The sequence below is a fragment of the Kwoniella shandongensis genome, chromosome 9, assembly GCF_008629635.2.
Source record: "Kwoniella shandongensis chromosome 9, complete sequence".
In the NCBI taxonomy this organism is placed as follows: Eukaryota; Fungi; Basidiomycota; class Tremellomycetes; order Tremellales; family Cryptococcaceae; genus Kwoniella; species Kwoniella shandongensis.
This window is the reverse complement of record NC_089295.1, coordinates 570870-590594: the sequence shown is the minus strand read 5'-3', so window position 1 is coordinate 590594 and position 19725 is coordinate 570870. Positions and strand designations below refer to the sequence as shown.

General features: G+C 50.3%; 5 protein-coding genes across 5 annotated transcripts; 3 read left to right on the top strand and 2 right to left on the bottom strand.

Moving 5' to 3' along the window:
• Nucleotides 1-822: 822 nt before the first annotated feature.
• On the top strand, nucleotides 823-3094 carry CI109_105140 (uncharacterized protein; the record flags this gene model as incomplete). The annotated part of the gene is made up of 2 exons (XM_032003160.1): nucleotides 823-1716; nucleotides 1808-3094. 2 exons carry the CDS (start codon nucleotides 823-825, stop codon nucleotides 3092-3094), a joined length of 2181 nt encoding a protein of 726 aa, XP_031862482.1.
• A 3119-nt stretch (nucleotides 3095-6213) lies between these two features.
• CI109_105139 (uncharacterized protein) lies at nucleotides 6214-11409 on the top strand (the record flags this gene model as incomplete). The annotated part of the gene is made up of 10 exons (XM_032003159.1): nucleotides 6214-6564; nucleotides 6626-6893; nucleotides 6948-8022; nucleotides 8907-9058; nucleotides 9132-9505; nucleotides 9581-9723; nucleotides 9786-9851; nucleotides 9928-10047; nucleotides 10103-10406; nucleotides 10504-11409. The coding sequence occupies 10 exons, from the start codon at nucleotides 6214-6216 to the stop codon at nucleotides 11407-11409; spliced, it is 3759 nt and encodes a 1252-aa protein (XP_031862481.1).
• A 353-nt stretch (nucleotides 11410-11762) lies between these two features.
• Nucleotides 11763-14870, bottom strand: CI109_105138 (uncharacterized protein; the record flags this gene model as incomplete). The annotated part of the gene is made up of 10 exons (XM_032003158.1): nucleotides 11763-11789; nucleotides 11861-11956; nucleotides 12025-12271; nucleotides 12321-12442; nucleotides 12495-12852; nucleotides 12914-13244; nucleotides 13303-14112; nucleotides 14167-14286; nucleotides 14349-14528; nucleotides 14618-14870. 10 exons carry the CDS (start codon nucleotides 14868-14870, stop codon nucleotides 11763-11765), a joined length of 2544 nt encoding a protein of 847 aa, XP_031862480.1.
• Nucleotides 14871-15152: 282 nt separating this feature from the next.
• On the top strand, nucleotides 15153-16537 carry CI109_105137 (uncharacterized protein; the record flags this gene model as incomplete). The annotated part of the gene is made up of 9 exons (XM_032003157.1): nucleotides 15153-15273; nucleotides 15328-15373; nucleotides 15425-15548; nucleotides 15622-15741; nucleotides 15799-15807; nucleotides 15870-15919; nucleotides 15982-16090; nucleotides 16164-16235; nucleotides 16361-16537. 9 exons carry the CDS (start codon nucleotides 15153-15155, stop codon nucleotides 16535-16537), a joined length of 828 nt encoding a protein of 275 aa, XP_031862479.1.
• Nucleotides 16538-16796: 259 nt separating this feature from the next.
• CI109_105136 (uncharacterized protein) lies at nucleotides 16797-19515 on the bottom strand (the record flags this gene model as incomplete). The annotated part of the gene is made up of 8 exons (XM_032003156.1): nucleotides 16797-17843; nucleotides 17906-18034; nucleotides 18097-18205; nucleotides 18268-18668; nucleotides 18724-18770; nucleotides 18826-18967; nucleotides 19039-19081; nucleotides 19175-19515. The coding sequence occupies 8 exons, from the start codon at nucleotides 19513-19515 to the stop codon at nucleotides 16797-16799; spliced, it is 2259 nt and encodes a 752-aa protein (XP_031862478.1).
• Between the last annotated feature and the right edge of the window lie 210 nt (nucleotides 19516-19725).

The following is a 19725-nucleotide window of genomic DNA, read 5'->3' as shown; positions in this document are numbered from 1 at the left end:
TCAGGATAGTCAAACGCACACACGGTCTTGGTCTTCCTTCATCCGGTCTCTTGCTCTGTCGACTGTTGTTCTCATACATGCACATGTACTTTACACACGCATATTTTGCTTCCCTATCGGTCTCATAAATAAAAACTCGCTGATCAGCCCCATCTTGCCAAATGTCTTGTTTAGGAAAACTTGTTCGCACGACGTTTTCACATCAATCTCATGCATTATTTGAGCGAATACTGTAACACGACCGAGGGCAAGCATAAGTTACGTTTCGCTTGCAGAAGGGGTAAAGGCATGTTGCCGAGTGATACTTTGACGAGGGAAGGGATCTTGCTCTACACATAAGGGTGAGGTCCTTTGAGGAAAGGTATGGAGACTGACAATGAGCCGAGTGCGTGTTTTGAAATCCGAACGAGGTAGGAAAGGGTGCTGTAATTATTGATATAAGTTCCTTTGTTCAAGGGGTGATCGAAGAGGATTGGACGCAGATTAACTATTAGCGTGGAAGATCTTCCTCCCGTTTCGGTCCTGCTTAGACTTCATCCTGTCAACATGGGCATGCTGTGCTCGTCACTTTCAAACTGCACGATTTCATTCTCACGACATCACTATCTAATCAACATCCAATCAATCCATAGGCTGACTGACCTACGCACTCATGATATCGTCAACAGGGCCCTAACACCGTCGAGTCCGCTTAGTTAATCCCTTTCCGACTTACTTGAATCCGCGCCACCTATACCTCTCCGCCACCGCACGCCATACAGTACTCTATTCGTCGTTATTCATCACTAGTGACTGTCCTTCTGCAATTGGAAATAAGTGACGATGTGTGAACTTACACCCTCAGCCACAATATGGGGCACGACCCAAATCCTCTTCCCTACCATAACCACCACAACACTAACGACCCTCGTGCCCGGCTCTGCTCTAACATTCACCATAACGTCAATCGACCCTTCTGATCCGCAGAAAACGAGTGTAGGAGCAATCACCACTACGCCCTATGAGACAAGTATGGTGACGAGTGAAGTCAGTGTGATGGGAACAAGTACGAAGATTGTACCGCAGAATACGTTGTATTACCCTTGTCCCACGTCAACGTCGACGGATGTAACGACAAGTGCGTCCTCTACTATTGACGATGCGATAAACTCGAGCGAGAGTCAAGCGATACCAGGTGGGACGACGACGTCACAGGACGGTCAACCCTCGTCGACTAGGGCGAGCGCCGGACATCCAAGTCAAAGTACACGTAGTTTGACTGCCACTGGAACAACGTCTGCAGGTCAATCGTCGTCTCCTTCTGTTGCGGACAAGCAAGAGCAGTCGTCGAACCATGCGACCACCTTTACTCTTGGCAGTACTGCAACCTCAAGCAGCCTCTTCAGCCCACTTCAAACTACGTCAGGAAACACGTCGTTGTCACAAGAGGGTAGTACCCCATCACACTCGCACAAATCAGCAGCTATAGCAGGAGGCGTCGTAGGTGGACTTATCGGTCTGGTCCTCCTCTTTGTTATCTTCTTCTTCTTGCGGAGACGGAATGCTCGGCAGGCGAGGCAGAAGAATGATAGTCACGGAGACGAAACAGATGGCGATTTCTGGGAGAGAAGATTCAGAGAGCTTGAGGCGGAAGGTGAGGGGGTTATTGGCGGGAGTGGCGGGAGGGATGAGAAAGGAGGGGACGATTGGGATTTGAGCAGTAGTAGGAAGTTGCACGTGAGTGAGGGTTGTCTACAGTACATCACACAGATGTTGACCTGTATCTGGAGTACGTCGACACGCGCTCACCTCTTCCATACCCTTGTAGCTCACACTCAATCTCGAATCGAAGAACCTCTCCTTATCACCCCGACCACCTTCGCGTCTCTCAACCATCTCTTCGTTCTTCACCAAATTCAACAACAACCAATCATCACCCTTCCTTCATCGTCAATCACTTACTCAACCTGAAAGACGTTCGATGTTCCTGGGGCTAAGTGTTGGAAACATGAAGAATTTCTCAAGACCGCTGGGTAGTCATAGTCCCGCTGGTGGTGAATCGATCTTGCCCTCCAAGTCGAGTACGTCTTCTCGCTCGCGTCGATCTAGAAATAGTTCGACAACGTCCAAATCGCCAAAGAGGACAAGTACAGGGTCAGCTCTCACAAAGCGAGTGTCAGCGTTCATCCTCCCTTCTACCAGAGAAGTAGCGATGGATGATGAAGATGTACCGTCGCCACCATTACCGCAGGATGGGTTTCAGCTTGCACCGCGTATACGGAGAAGCGATGAGGCGGACGAGATGGATGGAAGAAGGGGTATGGAATGGATGAGGAGTATACGTGTCTCTGAAGGTGACAATCGAGACTGGACCCAACAAGGTTGGAACAATACGATCGCAAGTCCTACTGAACGGACCAATGAAGACTCACTAGGAAGAGGCGGTCCGAGACCTCCCCCACCTCGACCGTTAACTGTACTCTCGCAACCACCTGAAGAAGCGATGGACAATCAACACCTCGCGACCTTACGACGTGAACCCTCGCAGTCGAGATCCGACAGCTCTAATAAGGTCGTTGGCTCTTCGAAGCAAGCGCGACAACTCTCCCCTCTGTCCACAGACTCCACCCTCGATACAAGTCGCCAATTCGGCGGTGGTCTACTATCACCGATCATGCCGTCCCCTACCTCCTCCATGAAGAAGAACCTAGAGTCCAGGGGTAAGCAGGTACCGCAACTTTCTCTCAGTAGGCAAGCTACAACCCCCAGTCTGTGGCTCGATGCAGAGTTGTTCGCTCGTTTCGATGGGCAAAGTGATATGGCAGTGTACGGAGGTGTAGTGGACGAAAGCGCTCGCGCGATGTCTCTTGCAGATGAGAAGACCAGTCAAAGAGCGAGAGGCGCTTCCGATGATCTCAATTCGAATGAGTCTCATGACCACCTGGAGCGAAGCCAACGATCATCGGCAGGATCTTCCATCGGCGTCTCGACCGAAGAAGTGTCTGATGCCAAGATTGGCATTGCGGAGCGCAGTGCGGTCACTCCTCAATTACCGGTGATTCAATTGGGCTCATCGAGGTTGAGCCAATGGGACGCGGTGGTGGGACGAAATTGATCGAGGCTGGCTGTGTCGGAACAAATTTCGCAAGTCATTGTACGCAAGGATTAGTTGTCTCGTCAATTTCTTTACGATATGTAGTTATAATTCAATCGAGTGTACATTAATGTCGCGAAGCAGGCTATGTAAGGTAGATCTGCTACCCGGGGCACTCAGAAGTCATCCTTGATGGAGAATTGACAATAGTGAGAGCCGGCGCAGGACCCTTGATAGCACTCTTACCGCGGAATCTCACAATCCACCAATGTGCATGTGTTCATCCTTTGATCACATAACCTTTAACAAACAGAGCTGTTTCGAAACTACAGTGGACTGGCGATGTTCGGCATCTGGCAGTGCAATCCACTGATCACAAACTCTCCCTTAAGACATGTCCGAGACGTGTTTCTCAGATTACCGTAATCCGAGTAAGGAAGTCCGACCCGACCCAACATAATGATTTGCATCCAGCATCTCAATCCAAGTCAATTGTCCTCGACCGTACCGGATGTATCGTCCTGATCACTGATTCCGCAAGCCAAGACCACCCAATGGCATGGCATTGTCTCTCCACATGCAAAGTCGGAAAAGAGAACGCGACGGTATCAGCAGGCGGATTTGACGCTTTTGCCGCAATGTCTCACCATCAATTGAGAATCCGAGTAGACTTCTATCGAACTGCAATTTTGACTCCGACAGCTCAATGCTACATCAGTAAACTACGTCGTGTTTGGCTTGACGATCATCATAAAGTTCAAAGTAAAGTGCAAATTCACTGATACAGTATGGTTTTTTGTCAGATCTACTTGAGCGGGAACAGCTATGTTTACCCTTGGCCCGACCCAGATCCATGGCGCAAGCATTCGAATCCGCAAGCAGATCTGCTCCTGGATTGAATGAGATCAATGTCGATCACTTTTGGTCGAAAGGAAGGAGAAGACCGATTCGCTCGCTCGCTCGCCATTGCCGTACGCCCTCGAATGCCGTTGCACGAGGTGTACATAATCCGTCTCACGAACGTTTAGTCGGGTCCCCCAATGAAAACTGATTCGTAAGCGTACAGACGAGGTGAGACTTTGTCGATCATCAACAACTCCCGACGGTAAGTTACGATACGGTATGCGATCAAAGTTGTTGTACGTTGTACAAGTATAAAGAACTCGTTTGAGAAACGGTGGCTTGATGTGATCGACACGCCACGCCACGTAAACAGATCTCGATGCACAGTACTCGAGGACTTTTTAGGATTATACTGCGAGACAACCACTTTTGTGTATCCATCTTGAAAATGCTTCCAGACGACCGAACGTGAGTGGGGGCGACAATCGAGTTGTGGTGACTATTATAGTTATGCTGTACTACAGTGTCAACTGAATGGAATTGACGATCAAGGTAATTAATTGCTCATGTTACCGATTCTCAACGTGACGTGACGCGACGCGTCTTTATTCACTTTTTGTAATGTTTCCTTTTCCGGCGTTGTACAAAAGCTAATGATCGTCGTCATCGTTGTTGTCATGACGATGCATTGACATACAACTGCTACTGTGTGTAAAGAAAGGATAACTTGATGTATACGATGTATCCGACGGAGTGGCGTGTCCGGAGTGGAATGGAACGGAACGGAATGCGTCGTTGTAGATGCATGTGGTGGTCCATGAAGAGCGCCTGTAGCCCTCTACTCTACGATTATACCTCATGGTGCACTCCCATCCATCCATTGATTGACCATGCGAGTCAAGCCTCGGAGACGCCATGGTACAATCAGCCGCTGCGCATTGCACGGAGCAAGAAAAGGCTTTGTGGGAATGTAGTACGAAGTGCTTCTGGTGGAGAAGTAAGAGGATTGCTATCATTCAGAACCGCCAATGGTCCATATAGAGCGATTTGAAGATCGTGTCATGACATGCGAGGCGCTCAGGATTTGGACATGTGGACCGCCAGTAATCGTGAGATATCTCCTGTTGCAGATATAAATTGAATCAACCCGGTCAGGTCGGATCAACCGAGCTAGGTCTCAGGCACGAGCCGTAAAGCCGCCCCGTACCTCTCTCTCCTCGTCGCACACACACGAAGATCATCCAATCAAGCGTTTTTGGGTCATGCATCGCACTATCAACAAGTCCTGTAGATTTTTCTCTTTTCGAAACAGAGGAACAGGTACGACGACTGCAAGTCATAGTGTCCCTGGTACCTTGGAAAGTCAACTCCGTCAAAGGCCGTGGAAAGAAAGAAGGGAGTCCTACGCAGAACATTCAATGCTACGATGGCATTCACTTCACATCCCTTTTCCGGCTGAGACAAGGTTGGTGATCGACCCGGAAATTACGTTATCGATCCGTGGTCGGTGGGACCCTACTTGAAGCTTGCCTTGCTTTTTCCCGTCGTCTCACGAGCAGTAGTTGTTGTAGATCTCCAGCCATAAAGCCCCATCCCCCAGCCCTGGCTGTGGCTGAAGATGACACGAGAGCCATGAGACAACAATGACAGCATCGTCATGGGCTGTATTATCTTTTCCCTCTCGGACGTACTTTCACAATTCCCCATCCACACATACTAATAATATACCTTACCCACCAACCAAGACATCTCTCACACGTTGTTGAACAATCGATCCCCTCTTTCATCTTTGTTTCATCCATTCGACATATAGTCTGCTGAGCAGTACTATCACTATTACTATCGCTCAGCCCTCAGACACCTTTTATCGTTAACTCTTGTCTCTCCTTACCTCCGACTAGCCAATCCGGCCCGATCAACACTCTTCTCGATATCCGACTTGTTGTCTTCCTTTTCTCTCTTCGAAAGCACCCGATATCTACCGTCGACTTTGTTTAGTTACCGACGACCGAACTCTTCCTTGTGGCTGGCTGGACTTGTCTCATCGCGTCTACTTCGTGCCCTCCCGCCCAGCCTGGACGATATACTGCCGTTGTAGTGGAAAAAGTCATACGAGGCGAGACTTTTAGCATACAGGTATGTCCTATCTCATCACATCAACGGCCTCCTTGATATATTGTACTCACTCGCCTTTCAGGTCTGTTGTCATTCCCTTCTGTCAAGCATTCATTGCCGCGCCTAGCACGCACATCACACATCTTCATACTACCTCAGAACCCCGGTAACATACACGCACCATGGGTCTGTTCACACTCCGCAAACGAGCGCCTACCGTCGCCTCTCCCATCATGAACCACACTTCCACCTCTAGCACGACCACCCTTGTTCCCTCCCCTCTGCCCATCAGCAAAGGATCCTCTACGTTTGGACGATCATCCAAAGTTCCCTCTCCTATAGCGTTCAGCCCCGCTAGTCCCGAAATCGCCCCAATCAGTTTACGAGTTGCCATCGATCCTCTGCCGCTTAACGGTGCCAACCAAGAAGCGAAGGAGCTCTTCTACGTCAATGTCAGTCCTGAAGAAGGGATTGCGGCTCTGCGAAGAGAGATTGCTAGAACACTCGGTCACAGCTCAATGGGTCTGTTCAAGGTGAGTACAATGTTATACGGTATAGGAGACCCACGGCTGACTGTCATCAAACTTACTGCAGGTGTCCATCCCTTGGCAAGCACACTACCAATCCCGTGCATACACTGAACGATACGACAAACCCGTCGACCTTCTCGCTTCCTTCCCCGCATTTAACCTTGACGATGCTAGCCAATTGGCTTTGAGTCTGGAGTCAGCATGGAAATCGACCGCGGAGGAGGCTCTCGCAACTGGTGATCTGAAGATCAAGCATTGGTTCCCTAATCACATATCAGGACAATCCGATGTGATTTCAATAATCGCTCGTCCCCTCCAGGGCATGTCTATCAGTGAGTTAATCATCTCTGCTGCTTAGTTGAAGCAGTGTTGACATGCTCGCACAGACACCGTTCCCCTCACTCTCCGTGCATACTTCTCAACCCCATCTTCCCGAAAGTCAGGAATGGCAAGTGCGAGCTCATCATCTCGCGCTCGTCCTTCACCACTGGTAATTGACGTCGATCCCTACATCACCGTCAACGAGCTCAAGTCCGAGCTGCTCCGAGCATCCGGACGGGATGCCAGTCTTTGGCAATTCGTGGTCTTGTGGCAAATCGCAATGACGGACTCGGAGATGAACGTGATCGATGAGTTAGGACGGCTAAAAGGTGGCAAAATGCCTTGGCCTTACCCACCCGGAGCTATGGAACCAATCGCCATGACGGATGGCAACCTTCCCGTTTCGCTCTTTTTCCCTCGATCCGCTCCCAATGGGGACATGCTCAACTTATCGGTCTGGCTCAACCCCAAAGCAGGTTCAGCAATGAATGTAGTTGATCAACAAGAGATCCCACCATTCCGATATCCTATGGCCTTCGCGAATGAACAAACATCATTTGACAGTCCGACATCTTCCCAAACACCCCTCACTCCCATTACGCCCGCTGTGGATCTGCCTCAGCGATTGCTCAAATCCAAAAGCAAAGCATCTCGTGGCCGACCGAGTACTGCTCCAGCGGCTATCACTAAGTCTGACTCCGAAGCTCAAACACCTCGACCTCCAGCATTCGGTTCCAGATCAACTGCACCTCCTCCACTCCCCCAGCGTCCTACACATGCCTACTCGGTGAACCGAACACCTCAGGGATTGGGAATTGTGACTTTCCCCTCAAATGACACTGCCAATCTTCCGTCAGCTCCACACATCGATCGATGCAGTTTCTCAAGCACATTGAGCGCATCAGAGGACGAAGAGTCGGTACCCTCGCTCAACTTTTCACAGCTATCAATCAACACACCTGAAAGTTGTCTCAATGTGAAGACGCCTGAAGTAGAGAGACAAGATTGGTTATTACCTGATCACTTGTTACAAGGGGAAAGGATGGGAGGTGGCGCGAGCAGTGGTTTGAGAAAGACTCCTTCGGTGATCAAAGGGGGTAGTTTGAGCTCTAGAGTGAGAAGGGCAGCTGCGGGACGAGCGTGAGCTTCGACAGAGCACTTGTATGATATGTACGATTAGGTGCCGCTACAAGGTTGTATATACTTGATATCTATTGTATGGGACCATCTATCTATCTATGCAATCGTCACTATCCTGAATGGTTGTATGGGCCGAAGGGAGAACAAAAAAACAAAGAGCCATGTGTGGTGGTTGTGGCGTTTTTGAAACGAGGGCTCGAGCGCGAATGATTTTCACTCACACTCTGCAGGCAGCGGTACGTGCGTACACTTGAAACATCAAGTTGAATCACATCTTGCTGTCAGGTCATCTCTATCCTACCCTTGATTACATTGTAGATGGTGGACGGTGCAAGTGTACTTGTACATGCAGACAGATAGATCGCCTTTCCCCTGTGTCAGGAATGAGGAAAACTCCGCTTGGCTGCCTTGACTACAATGTTTAGGTCTCAAAGCGACCATCCCAATCCAAAGCTGTAAATAGACCAAAATGCCTTTGGCTTCCGAGATGCGGACAGCTGTGTATCGCACTGAGTCACTCACTCGTTGACGTGACACCCTCCATCATCTTCTTGTGTTTGACCTGTATACTTCTGCATGACCATATTCAACTTTCAAGCAACTCCTATATTAGTCTCAAGTCCCACAATCTCGACCTGCCAAGATTGTTGACTTCCAAGTCGTATTGGCCAGCCAGGATCTCGGTCTCGCCAAAGACAAAGACACTGGAGCATCCTTTCATCTCTTGACATTCAGCTTCGTAGACATGGACACATACATCTCATCCAGGTAGGTGTGATCTACACGGGGCGGGCTTTACACCGCACAACATCGTACCTGTCCGACACTCAGAACACGGTTAGGAGATGCAAGGCTGATCACCTGCTATACTGTACATATTGTAGCTCTCCCTTGTTGACCTACTCGCCATGTAAAACATGTTCACCATCCGAGGGATTCCAATCATGCGAAGAGTTCACAGGTGTCGATTCGAACGGGACGGATAGTGGGATGGTCACATTTAGCAACGAAGCAAAGGTGGAATTGAAGTGCACAGGTGAGTTCAGTGAACGACACCTTCGGGCGGGTGAACGATATTGGTGAATCTTGATTGACATGGGGATCTGCAGGCACTGGCATAGATTTCGATCTCACGTACGGTCAACCGAACTCATCATCATTCACAACAACACTATCTATCAACGGGACTGTACACAATACTACGACTCCGTCCTCCTCCACTACTTCGACATCCGTATCTGCCACACGATTACCCCAAGGTCAACACTCTTTCCAACTATCATTCCATTCCAACACCACCAGCACAGCACCCGACCAGAGCGATTGGGTGAGATTGAATGGTGCGAGATGTATACTTGGGACTATAGAAAGTGGCGGGACGAAGAATGTGACCATTGACGATACGGCATGGAGACAGTGGGATGTGATTTTGACTCCAGGGTGGAACATGTTGGAGAGAGATAGCTCAAATTGGATCAATACGGTAAGTTGGGCATGTGACGTCAAATTCGAGAGCCAAGAGGCGAGCGGAACTAATCCTAAGAGCCCGTTGATTCAGACGCAATACGACGCAGAACTTCCCACTGCCGAGCGAGACTACAATGGCAGTATATCATGGACCGAGCAGGCAGATGCAGGGAATACAATATACTTCCATGGCTCCGCGGCTTGGGTGTATGGTATTGTAGGGGGCGAAGCGGGGTGAGTAGCACTGATCAAGAAATCGCTACCAAACTTAAGCTGATCGCGGAAGGATGTGGAAGGTCATACGAGGTGGTGCTGGACAATGTCACGCAGGGCGTATTCAACGCCTCGGGAGGTTCGCGAGTGTGAGTGAGACATCCTGCCCATTCTGCTTGAGAGAGTATAACTTGAGTTGTCATGTTGATGCTTATGACACCACAGCTACAACCAGGTACTATATCACGCCTCCAATCTGGCCGATACCAATCATAATATCTCGCTACGGAACATTGAGCAAGGCAAACGACTAAGCTTTGACAGATTAGTAGCGCTATCAAACTTGTGAGCAACACTTCAGATGTAACACTGTGAAGTACGACTGACGATGTGATACCAGGTCGATCGCACCCACCCCACTGCCTGTTGTGACCATTTCATCAACATCGGACCCTACATCGACCTTCCATTCGCCCTCGATGTCGCACAGCGCGACAGCCACGGCTATAGCCGCAGGCAAAGTCTCGGCATCATCGTCAGGCGGTCTGAGCAGTGGTGCTATCGCCGGCATCGTGATCGCAGTGGTCGTTGTGATACTAGGTATACTGGGATGGCTCGTTTTCGCTTGGCGTAAAAGGTCAAGACGTCGTCATGACGATGTGGTCGAGGGAAGTGGGATGAGAGAGAAGCCTGACCCGCCTCCTGTAAGTGCCACATCCCGCCTTCCCCACAATCCATCATACTGGACAACCCTAGAGTGTAATTATCAGCTCATACCTCGTCCATCTCTTCATCGGGTAGTTATCACGATGGTCAATATGGTCCAATATGACTACCACATCATCCATCGCTTCCCCTCATCCATTCCGGAGACTCCCCGAACCTTCCCCCATCTCACCTATAAACTTTGCTTCTTCGTCGCCTACTACACCAATCACCCCATCTACAGCTGGGACACAGCGATCTTTCCTCAAGATTGGAGGTGCGGGAGCGGGAGCGGGGCAGAAAACCACTCATGCACTCGGAGGTGGTAACGCCCATGAGGGATATAGGAGTAAGAAACCTTCGATCTCAAATCCGATTCCGATAAAACAGGAAGCAGATTTCACACCTACTCTCGAAGGTGTCAATGAGGCAGAATTCGAGCTACCGATCAAGACAGTCCCTCAATCCGATCGTGCCAATGCGCCGACCCGACCCAACTTTTCACGACGAATTAGCGAGATCTCCCCACTGGCAGCTGCGTTGTCAGGCCATACTTCCTCCCCTCTCGCGGCACTCACCCAGAACCCAAGCATCACCACCACGTCACAAGCATCAAATGCTGAAGATGGTACGAAACCCAGATTTGGAAGTAGGGGAGGTATGTTCGGACGACGTAAAGGCGGACTGAACAATTCGCTCGATACCGGTAAAACATCGTTCTTCTCCTCATCCTCTCCATCTGATGATGATAATGGAGGAGGACAAAGATCTTCGACACCCGATAGGATCTTGTCGATTTATTCGACTTATTCTCCACGATTCGGATCATCACATATACCCATCGATCAATCAAGTCGACAACAGGATCGATTCTCGAAAGATAGTAGGATAAACGGGAGTGGAGAAGGTGTAGATGATGGGATGCTAGGATTGGAATTGGGGGATGACCAGTTGAAACCACCCAGTCGTCGTTTCTTCGGAAAAGCTTTTGGATCAGGTTAGTCATACTCTCCGTCATCACATTGATTCTTCCTGTTTCGGCGAGTCGTTGATGATCGAACATCTTTGCAGGTCGACCAATGTCTAATGCTTCTACAAAGACTTCCAATTCAGTAGGATCAGCTTGGCGGTATATGTAGTTTTCCCTAATTCACTGCTCCAGGTGGTGCCCGTTAGTCATGCCCTCGTAATTCAAACCAACATCGCCATGCTGTGCATCGATGTCTGTCCGTCCTCATAACGATACGATTAATATGGGTTTATGCAGTCTTGTGTCGGATCAGTCTGCCTTAGATTCGTCATAACACGCGTTTGATTCTCCTGTGATCCTCTTCTCTCCTTCTCTACTGTCTACTCTACTCAATCATCGCGGCGTCCAAACCCTACAACCGCGAATGGTTCATGTCAGCGTTCTAATCATACAATTATACAACCGAGGAGGGGAGTGACGCACCAAGCCATTAAGGAACATGTTGACGTTTCGCAATTTGATCTCTGATCGGATAGGTCCAGTCGCTGGATTTCGTGCAGCTTGAACAGTGTGAAGAATCTAGATAGGAAGAGGACAAATATTAGCTTTTGCCCTCCATATCTTTGGTCGATGTAGCGCGGACGCACCTTCTCCCTCAAGGCAGCAACCAAACTAGTTTGCTCTTCCTCTGCAGCGTTCACCGCCAGAGCAGCTGCGAAACCCCAAACTTCCGCTTCACGTCTTTCCATCTCAACAGCTTCTCTCTCGCCAATCGAATCGCCGCCGAGCAAGTACGCTCCGGGGCCGAACGCAGCCTTTTGAGCAACGGACGAAGGGAAAAGTTCAGGAAGGTGAGGTAGAAGGACGTGGAGGAAGTAGGTGAATGTCTTGGACCTATCGAGAATATCAGCACTGGTAACAAGGTTTACACAGCACTACGTACCATTGATCGATTTCGGCGGGATCAGGTGAGTGACTTTGTTGAGGGTTGAGGGGATCGGGCGCAGGTGCCCGGATCAAGCTTTGCGCTTTCGACAGCAGAGCAGTGTAAAGGGCCACACCAGGCTATGTAACGCTCGTCAACACAAATGGTCTAAGCATGGCTATCTTTACTCACTCTAGTAGAAGCGACTTTCCAGACCTCTGACCTCTGAGCAGAGATCGCCAGCATACCAGCCACAAGACCCAAACCACATCGGTTGATGATCATGTCCACACCTGGGATGATACAATGCAAGAAGTTATCCGTCTCCGCTTCTCTTTTGGCACGATCAAGTCGATCAGCCTTGGTGAGGAGGGACGCGTCAGCGACGGGCGGCGGAGGCGCTCGAGCAACGACGTCGAGTTGAGGGTATGTAGCGATGAGAAGACTGAGCATTGTGATGCTTTGGTTGTGGGGGAGATGTCTGAGCAGACGAGGGAAGAGCCGTTGGCCCTTGATAGGGTTGAGAAGAGAGATGAAGGGGTGGGGGTTGCTGGATTATTGTATATATCAGCGTTGGTTCTGTTCCAATTTCCATGAGCACAGAAGCTCACCTGACGTCGAGGGGCTCCATGACCATCAATCTTCTCCAGATGTTGTCCACTCTGGCCTGACATCTAGCATGCCAGACCTCGATCTCTTCCATCGCGGTAGGCGGTGGAGCTTCTCTACGCATCTGCTCCAGCTCGAGCACCGCATCGTATAGCTCCTCAAGAGCAAACATAATCTGCTTGCGAGTGAGAGCCGCTCGGTGTATTCCGGTCTGCTCGTTGAGATGACTGGCCGCGCGGTGTTCAGGCTTGTTGCTGGTGGGAATAGCGAGGACAGGTCGTGGCGCAGCAGCATTCCCTCGAGTCACTCGACCAAGCGCACCTTGCAAAGCCGCTGGCAATGTTCGTCAGCTCCTCCATCGCTGCAATCAATCTCCAATCAGGCAACTCACCGGTGTTCATCACCTTCTGGTGCTGAGCCCTGTTCTCTACTAGCTTCTTCACCTGTGTTGACAACTTCTGCATAGTGTTCGAACCCATCTTTCCAAACCTGTTTCCAACAGGACCTCCTACGCCCAAACCCAAACCAGCAGCGACCGGGACGACAGTCGGACCTTCTCCCTGACCTTCAGCGGCGATACGACTCCTCTTCAACGCTGAGAATACTTGCGCGTAGAAGTCGGAGGTGTAAGGATCGGCGGTGGCGAGTTGAGAAAGCTGGATACGGGTGATGAAGTCTTTGTCTGACGAGCCCATCAAGTTGTTGTGTTGGGCCATCGACTCGATCTTTGCAGATATGCGGTTGTGAATAGCCTCCATCCTGGCGATCTCGTCTGGTGACGGTCCAGAAGGAGGGGGTGGAACACCTTCGGGACCGGGAGGGAAAGGACCAGCACGTTGGGTTGGGATGCTGCCCTGTCCAAGCTCGGGGAACATGCTGTCCAAAAGGGCTTTCTGAGTTCCATAGCCAGATCCAGGAAGACCAGGTACGGTAGTGGGCGTAGCTTCTCGAGGAGGAGCAACATACTGTTGTGGGGTCGGTTGTCGAGGCGGTTCCATTGACTCCATCATCTGTTTCTCGATCTCCTCAAGTGAGAGCACCTTGGGTTGACCAGTGAGGGATTTGGCTGACGGACCGGTCACGTCCAATTGGGACATCTCAGCCTCGATTTCCTCGAGCGTTTTGATGTGTCCAGGGGGACCGGAAGGAGCAGAGGGATAAGCTGAATATGATGCGGCAGGAGGTGGGGTTGGCTTTGACACTGCGACAAATGTCAGCTACGAGATCGCGATTCAATTGGAGCTGGTCAACTCACTCGAACTAGGAGCAGTGCCCCATGCAGGACTAGGAAGAGCAGGCTTGTTCCACAGGCCCTCGACCGATCCAGATTGAGCAGTCTGTGCCTTTGGTCTGGAAGGGCCTTTAGCAGCCGGCTCTGCGGATCAATCTGGTCAGCTCAAGTTCTCATGATCAAGGCCGTCGCAACGGGAGGCTCACTCTTCGCAGCAGGTCTGGAATAGAAGTCATCCTCGGAGAAGGCGAAAGGGTCAGCGGCGACTTTGGGCTTGTAACGTGACTGAGTGGAAGCGATAGGCCCTCGACCGGTCGATTGGTTGTGACCGTACGAGGGTTTGGCGGGTTGTTGAGCTGGCTGAGACGAGAATTGGAAGGTGTTACCTATGGCCCTATACATCAGTTTCTCGGCAGCTTGCTATTTCGTATACCAAACAAGGCAGACAGTAACGGCGTGTGGTAGCTGGACTCACTGATTTCTCCAACATCTCCGAAAGTCTCATCGTTCAACTCATCTCCACCTTCCAATAGTCCTCCACCCATCCCTTCTCCCCAAGTGTACACAGCCAAATCTTCCTCCTCCCCTGCGCCGGAAAGGGCGAACGTCTCATCGGTGTTGCTCGCTTGAAAGCCGGAGAATTGGTGACGAGCAGACTCGCCTCCTCCTCCAGGTTGACCTGGTCGTCGTTCGGGTAAAGCGGCGTCGAAGCCGAAGAAACCAGACATCGTGATTGATCAGGGTGATTACAGAGACTATAATCTGTCGTTAGAGGTCGATGCAGGTAAATGCTAAGGACGAAGTTGTGTCGAGTGAGCGATGGGTTGAGTGACTGACTGGCAGACGATAGTGGAGAGGTCCAGTGATCTGCCACAGTGCTATATCACCGCGTCTCATATCGCCGAGTGGAGGTGGACCGGCTTAAGTTACCCTGCATACAGCATCTACAACGATAACAATGGTGAGAACGTGGACAACAACATCCTCATCAACGACATCAACGATACATCATGCTCGTCAAGACATCGTACCGCGACGTGCCGACCAAGGCTAACGGCAAAGAGGGAACTATTCGAATATACATCATCGAGCCCAACGTCCCAGAATACCCCGAAGCAAAGTTCCCAGGATGTGAGCATTCATCGTCTTTGCCGAAGTAGGTTCCAAGCTGACACGATGGTATAGGTGTGGTGTTCTCTGAGATTTACCAAGTCACAGGACCTGTGGAAAGGTCAGCCGTGTGATGTCCCATGGAACATGGCTGAAGCTGACTATTGCGCAGATTCGGAAGTAATATCGCTTCGGAGGGATATGTAGTTGCTCTTCCTTCCTCTTTCCACGAATTCGAAGGTCCCGAAGCTATCCCTTACGACACAGAGGGAACAGACAGAGGAAACAAATACAAAGTGAGTCAGCTCACGTATGGCATTTGCTGTTGCTAGTCACGGAGCTGACGGGACTGTTCACTCATACGAGTAGATCGAGAAAACGGTCGAGGCTTATGACGAGGACGCGACGCTTGCGGTTGATCTGCTGGTTTCGTTGCCTAACTGTACGGGGAGAATAGCCTCCACAGGAATGTGTCTAGGTGGTCATTTAGTGAGCTTATCGGCCATGCAGACTGGACGTCTCAAAGCTGACACTTTACCTGTCTAGGCATTACGAGTGAGTGTCCGCTAACTGGGAAGTCCAATTCTTTTAAGCTGATCTCCAACCTATTTCTATAGGCCGCTTTCGATCCCAGAGTCCTCGGAACGTTCTGCTACTTCGCTACAGAGTGAGTTCAGCTAAGGCTTCTTTGATACCGCCAAGGATCGTAGCTGAAGCACACTACAATAGTGTCCACTCCGCCACCCTCGGTAAGGGTAAATCGGACGATACCTTGATCAAAATCAAGAAGGGAGACTTGACGGGAAAAGGCGAAGTGACCATGGTATTTGGCAAGCAGGTGAGTAGAGACTTTAGCGTCTTCGATGTGCTTTTACTGGACCCTCGCTCACGATTTATGTGATATCACCTAGGACACCCATGTTGATCGGGATGGTCGATCTTTGATCAGAGATACGCTTGATGAGGCGGGCGTGACCTTTACTGTAAGTTATCGCAAATCCTCTACTACTCTTCGAAGACACATCCAACTCGACCTTCCAATCCTTGTCGCGCCCAATTGTATCAATTTACAGTCTGGACGAACTTGCTGATGGATTCACATCTCCAGTTCCTCGAGGTCCAAGCACAACACGCTTTCATCCGAGACGAGTCATCGAAAGGACGATGGGACGCAGCTCTCACTCGAAGCTTGTTCGGCATGATGATGGAATTGTTCACACGTACCGTTGCGCGAGATTTGGGTCCTAGAAAAGCGGGAGGAAACAAGATCGAGCATGTTTGTTAGGGTGCCCGTTGGTTAGGATCACTTCAAATGCAATCGTGCAGTATCAATTGAACTCGAGTGGTACAGACATGAGTCCGAGTTGTTTTGTAGTGCATAAACTCATTACGATTATTGTGTTGTATGTACATGACCTTGAGATACCCAAAAGACATCCGAGCTACTCCATCATCGAGTCGCCGACTTTCTCCTCACAATGAACCCCCTAAACTCCCCGAAACCGACTCATTGCGCCTTCCCCCCCTAAGCCTATCCACTCCGCTTAGTACTGCCGACTAACGAAGATCGTAGAAGTCTCCGCCAATGCCCCCGGCTTAGTAGCCACCACCTCGATCTTGGTCTCCATCCTGCTCGTCGGAACCTGTAACGTCCATCGCATCCCCTTTGGTCTCTGTTTATCATATTCGCTGAAAACGAATCGGGGTAAACTACCTTGATTACCGTTGATTCGTAGTGATACTTCGGGTGTTGTGACTGAAGGTGGTGATGTTGGTGTCTCACCATCACCGTTTTGCTGTACTCCATTACTCGTTCCATTGAGTGATGCGGCTATCGCAGGCGTCGAAGTAGGAGCTGGTAGATCAGCTATGTAAGCCGTGAGCTCAACCTCCGATGTCGTTGAGTCCAGGATGACACAATGGGTGACAACCCCTCGTAAGTTGTGTAATCGGATCGCTCGTCGATGGTCTAGTGGTACGCTATCGCCCAAGGAAGAGAATTGGAAATCGAGGAATTTGATTGTCGGAGAAGGAGGCTTCGGTCTTTCCGGTAAAGGTGGCGCACTACTTGGTCTTGGATCCGGCAAAGGTGTTGTGGGTGCTTGCGGTCGTGTTACTTGAGGTTGTTGAGCTTGAGGTTGGGGTTGGCGTTGAGGTTGTTGTGGTGGTGGAAGACGCGGAGCCATCATGCTTTGCTTTCGAGCTTCGTTAGCCACTAGCATCTGTCGATAGACCTGCATCGCTAGTGGAGGGAGCGATTGTGCCCATGCCTGTTGTTCGTACAGCGGATATCGATCGAGAGAAGCGACCACTTCTTCCGTTACCACCCCTGGTGGCAGAGCCGGAAGGTACGGGGTTGGACCAGTAGGTGGGATCGATGGGCCCGTAGGATAGGCGGAGGGGCCAGGACCCGGAGCTGTGGCGTAGCTAGCTGGGGAGGGGGGGACATGACCCATCGGTCGGTGGTGATACATAGGTGTTCCGGACGGTGTCACCATTGCGTGTTTCGGCAGACGTTGTCGGACAGGAGTCGGACCTTGGGGTTGTGCTATTCGTATGAGCACTTCTCGACGGGAGATTGCAAGTAATTCCTGCGATCATTCCAACAGTCAATAAATGCTTGCTTCCCCGTTCTCACTATTCGGCCACTCACTTTGATCTGTTGCGCATCCCTGTAGACCTCACTGAAATCCTCATTGTACTCCATGGCATTATTACACATCAGTTCCATGTCGTCGAAGAACTCCTGCCATGTCTCATATCGTCGTCCACCGTGCTTGATCTGGACGTCGCATTCGCCATCAGCATGATCGTCAACACTGGAGGTCCAGGTGATAAGCTCACCTCAATCTCCTCGAGCGATATCGGATTTCTGATAGTTTTGTAATAATCCGGCAGATCTTTTCTATCAGGGAGCTGCATAAACATTGCAGAAACATCTCTTCCACTTCCGCTAGAGGTGATTGGTAAGCGACCAGTCGACCTGCGGCAAGTTGCTGAACGTGAAACACTCACTCTCTCGCTTTCGCCTCCCTGACTGCCTTCAACACCGGTTTTATCAATTTGTAAACGGTTGGTCCATCCCTCATATAGCTTCCGCGCTTTCTGGCTCGTTTCTCGTGACCACCTCCAGTAGTAGGTGGTTCATCGCCATCCACACTAGCTGTTGAAGGCCGAGCCATATCGACATCTCCATCTGCGTCCACCTCGACATCTATCTCGCCCTCTGCGTCGACGTCGTCGTAGGCCTCCGCAGCTAGAGCCTCCGCTTTGGCTGTGACTGTCTCTATAGGTGCCGAGGGTAGGGATTGCGATATCGATCGTTTCGTAGGGAGGTCAGGTTCAGCTTCAGAGTCCGACTCCTCTTTGTGCTTTTCAGGATGGGTCGTTTGGGAATAGAAAGTTCTTGTCATTTTCTATGGCGTCGGATGATCAGCTAGTATCACAAACAGTCAAGTTTGGATTACTCACATGCAGCTTTTTCGCATACTGAAATATCAGAGACTCTTTCACGTTGTCTACCACACCATGCATCAGCATCATCTAGGCGATGGGTAATAACACTGCACTCACATCTTTTGGCATTGTTGAAGATCTGACCGAGATCCGCACATACTTCCTTCAGTGTCTGATATTCGCCAGCGAGAAGCTTCTGATGCACTATCTCGAGACTCATGGGATGCTTGATCGTCTCATAGTAATCGGGAAACGACCGCTATAGCAGATCAGATCAAGTCAGTTCCAGCGATTCTGTGACCGGATGCCTCAAAAGCAGGTGATACTCACCTTGTTTGGTAGCTTGATGAATGGTTGTGACATGTCTTCTCCGCTGCATCAACGACGAGCCAGCATCAGCATCCCAATCCATACAAACCATCCCCTTCATCTCGATCTTTTGTTGGCCGTAGCGACCGTTACTCACTCTGAATCCTTCGACTGCAATATCCTATTATAAATGCTCAATCCAAACTCCTTCACTTTCGCCGGATCTCTGATTTCCACCGCTCCTTTGACTTCTTCATCCCCATGCTCTGGATCCAAGCTCGGTGTTCTCCTCCTCTTACTTCTTTCTTCACTGATGATCAAGCTCGGATCAACGCCCAATCTCCTCTTTCGAGTTTTCGGTTGTTGTTGTTGTTGTTGTTCGGCGGCGGCGGAAGCAGAAGAGGACGATCCGGGCGCGTTATTAGACTCGGTTTTGATCGCTTCGTCGTGTCCATCCTTGTCGCCAGCTGAAGCAGCGACTGGCGGATTGGACGACATGGTGCACTGGGGTGTATTTGTGCGATTTAGCTGTATTGCAAGAAGGGTTGGACGGAAGGAATGTTAATGTATGGATCTGGGTGAGCAGCCGCAGTGAGAGGGAGCGAGATGTATTGCACACGCGACTGAACTGTCAATGTATGTATGTACCTTCTTTGGTCCGTTTTTCAGGGCATCTTTTGTTGACAATCGCGAATTCATCTAATCTTC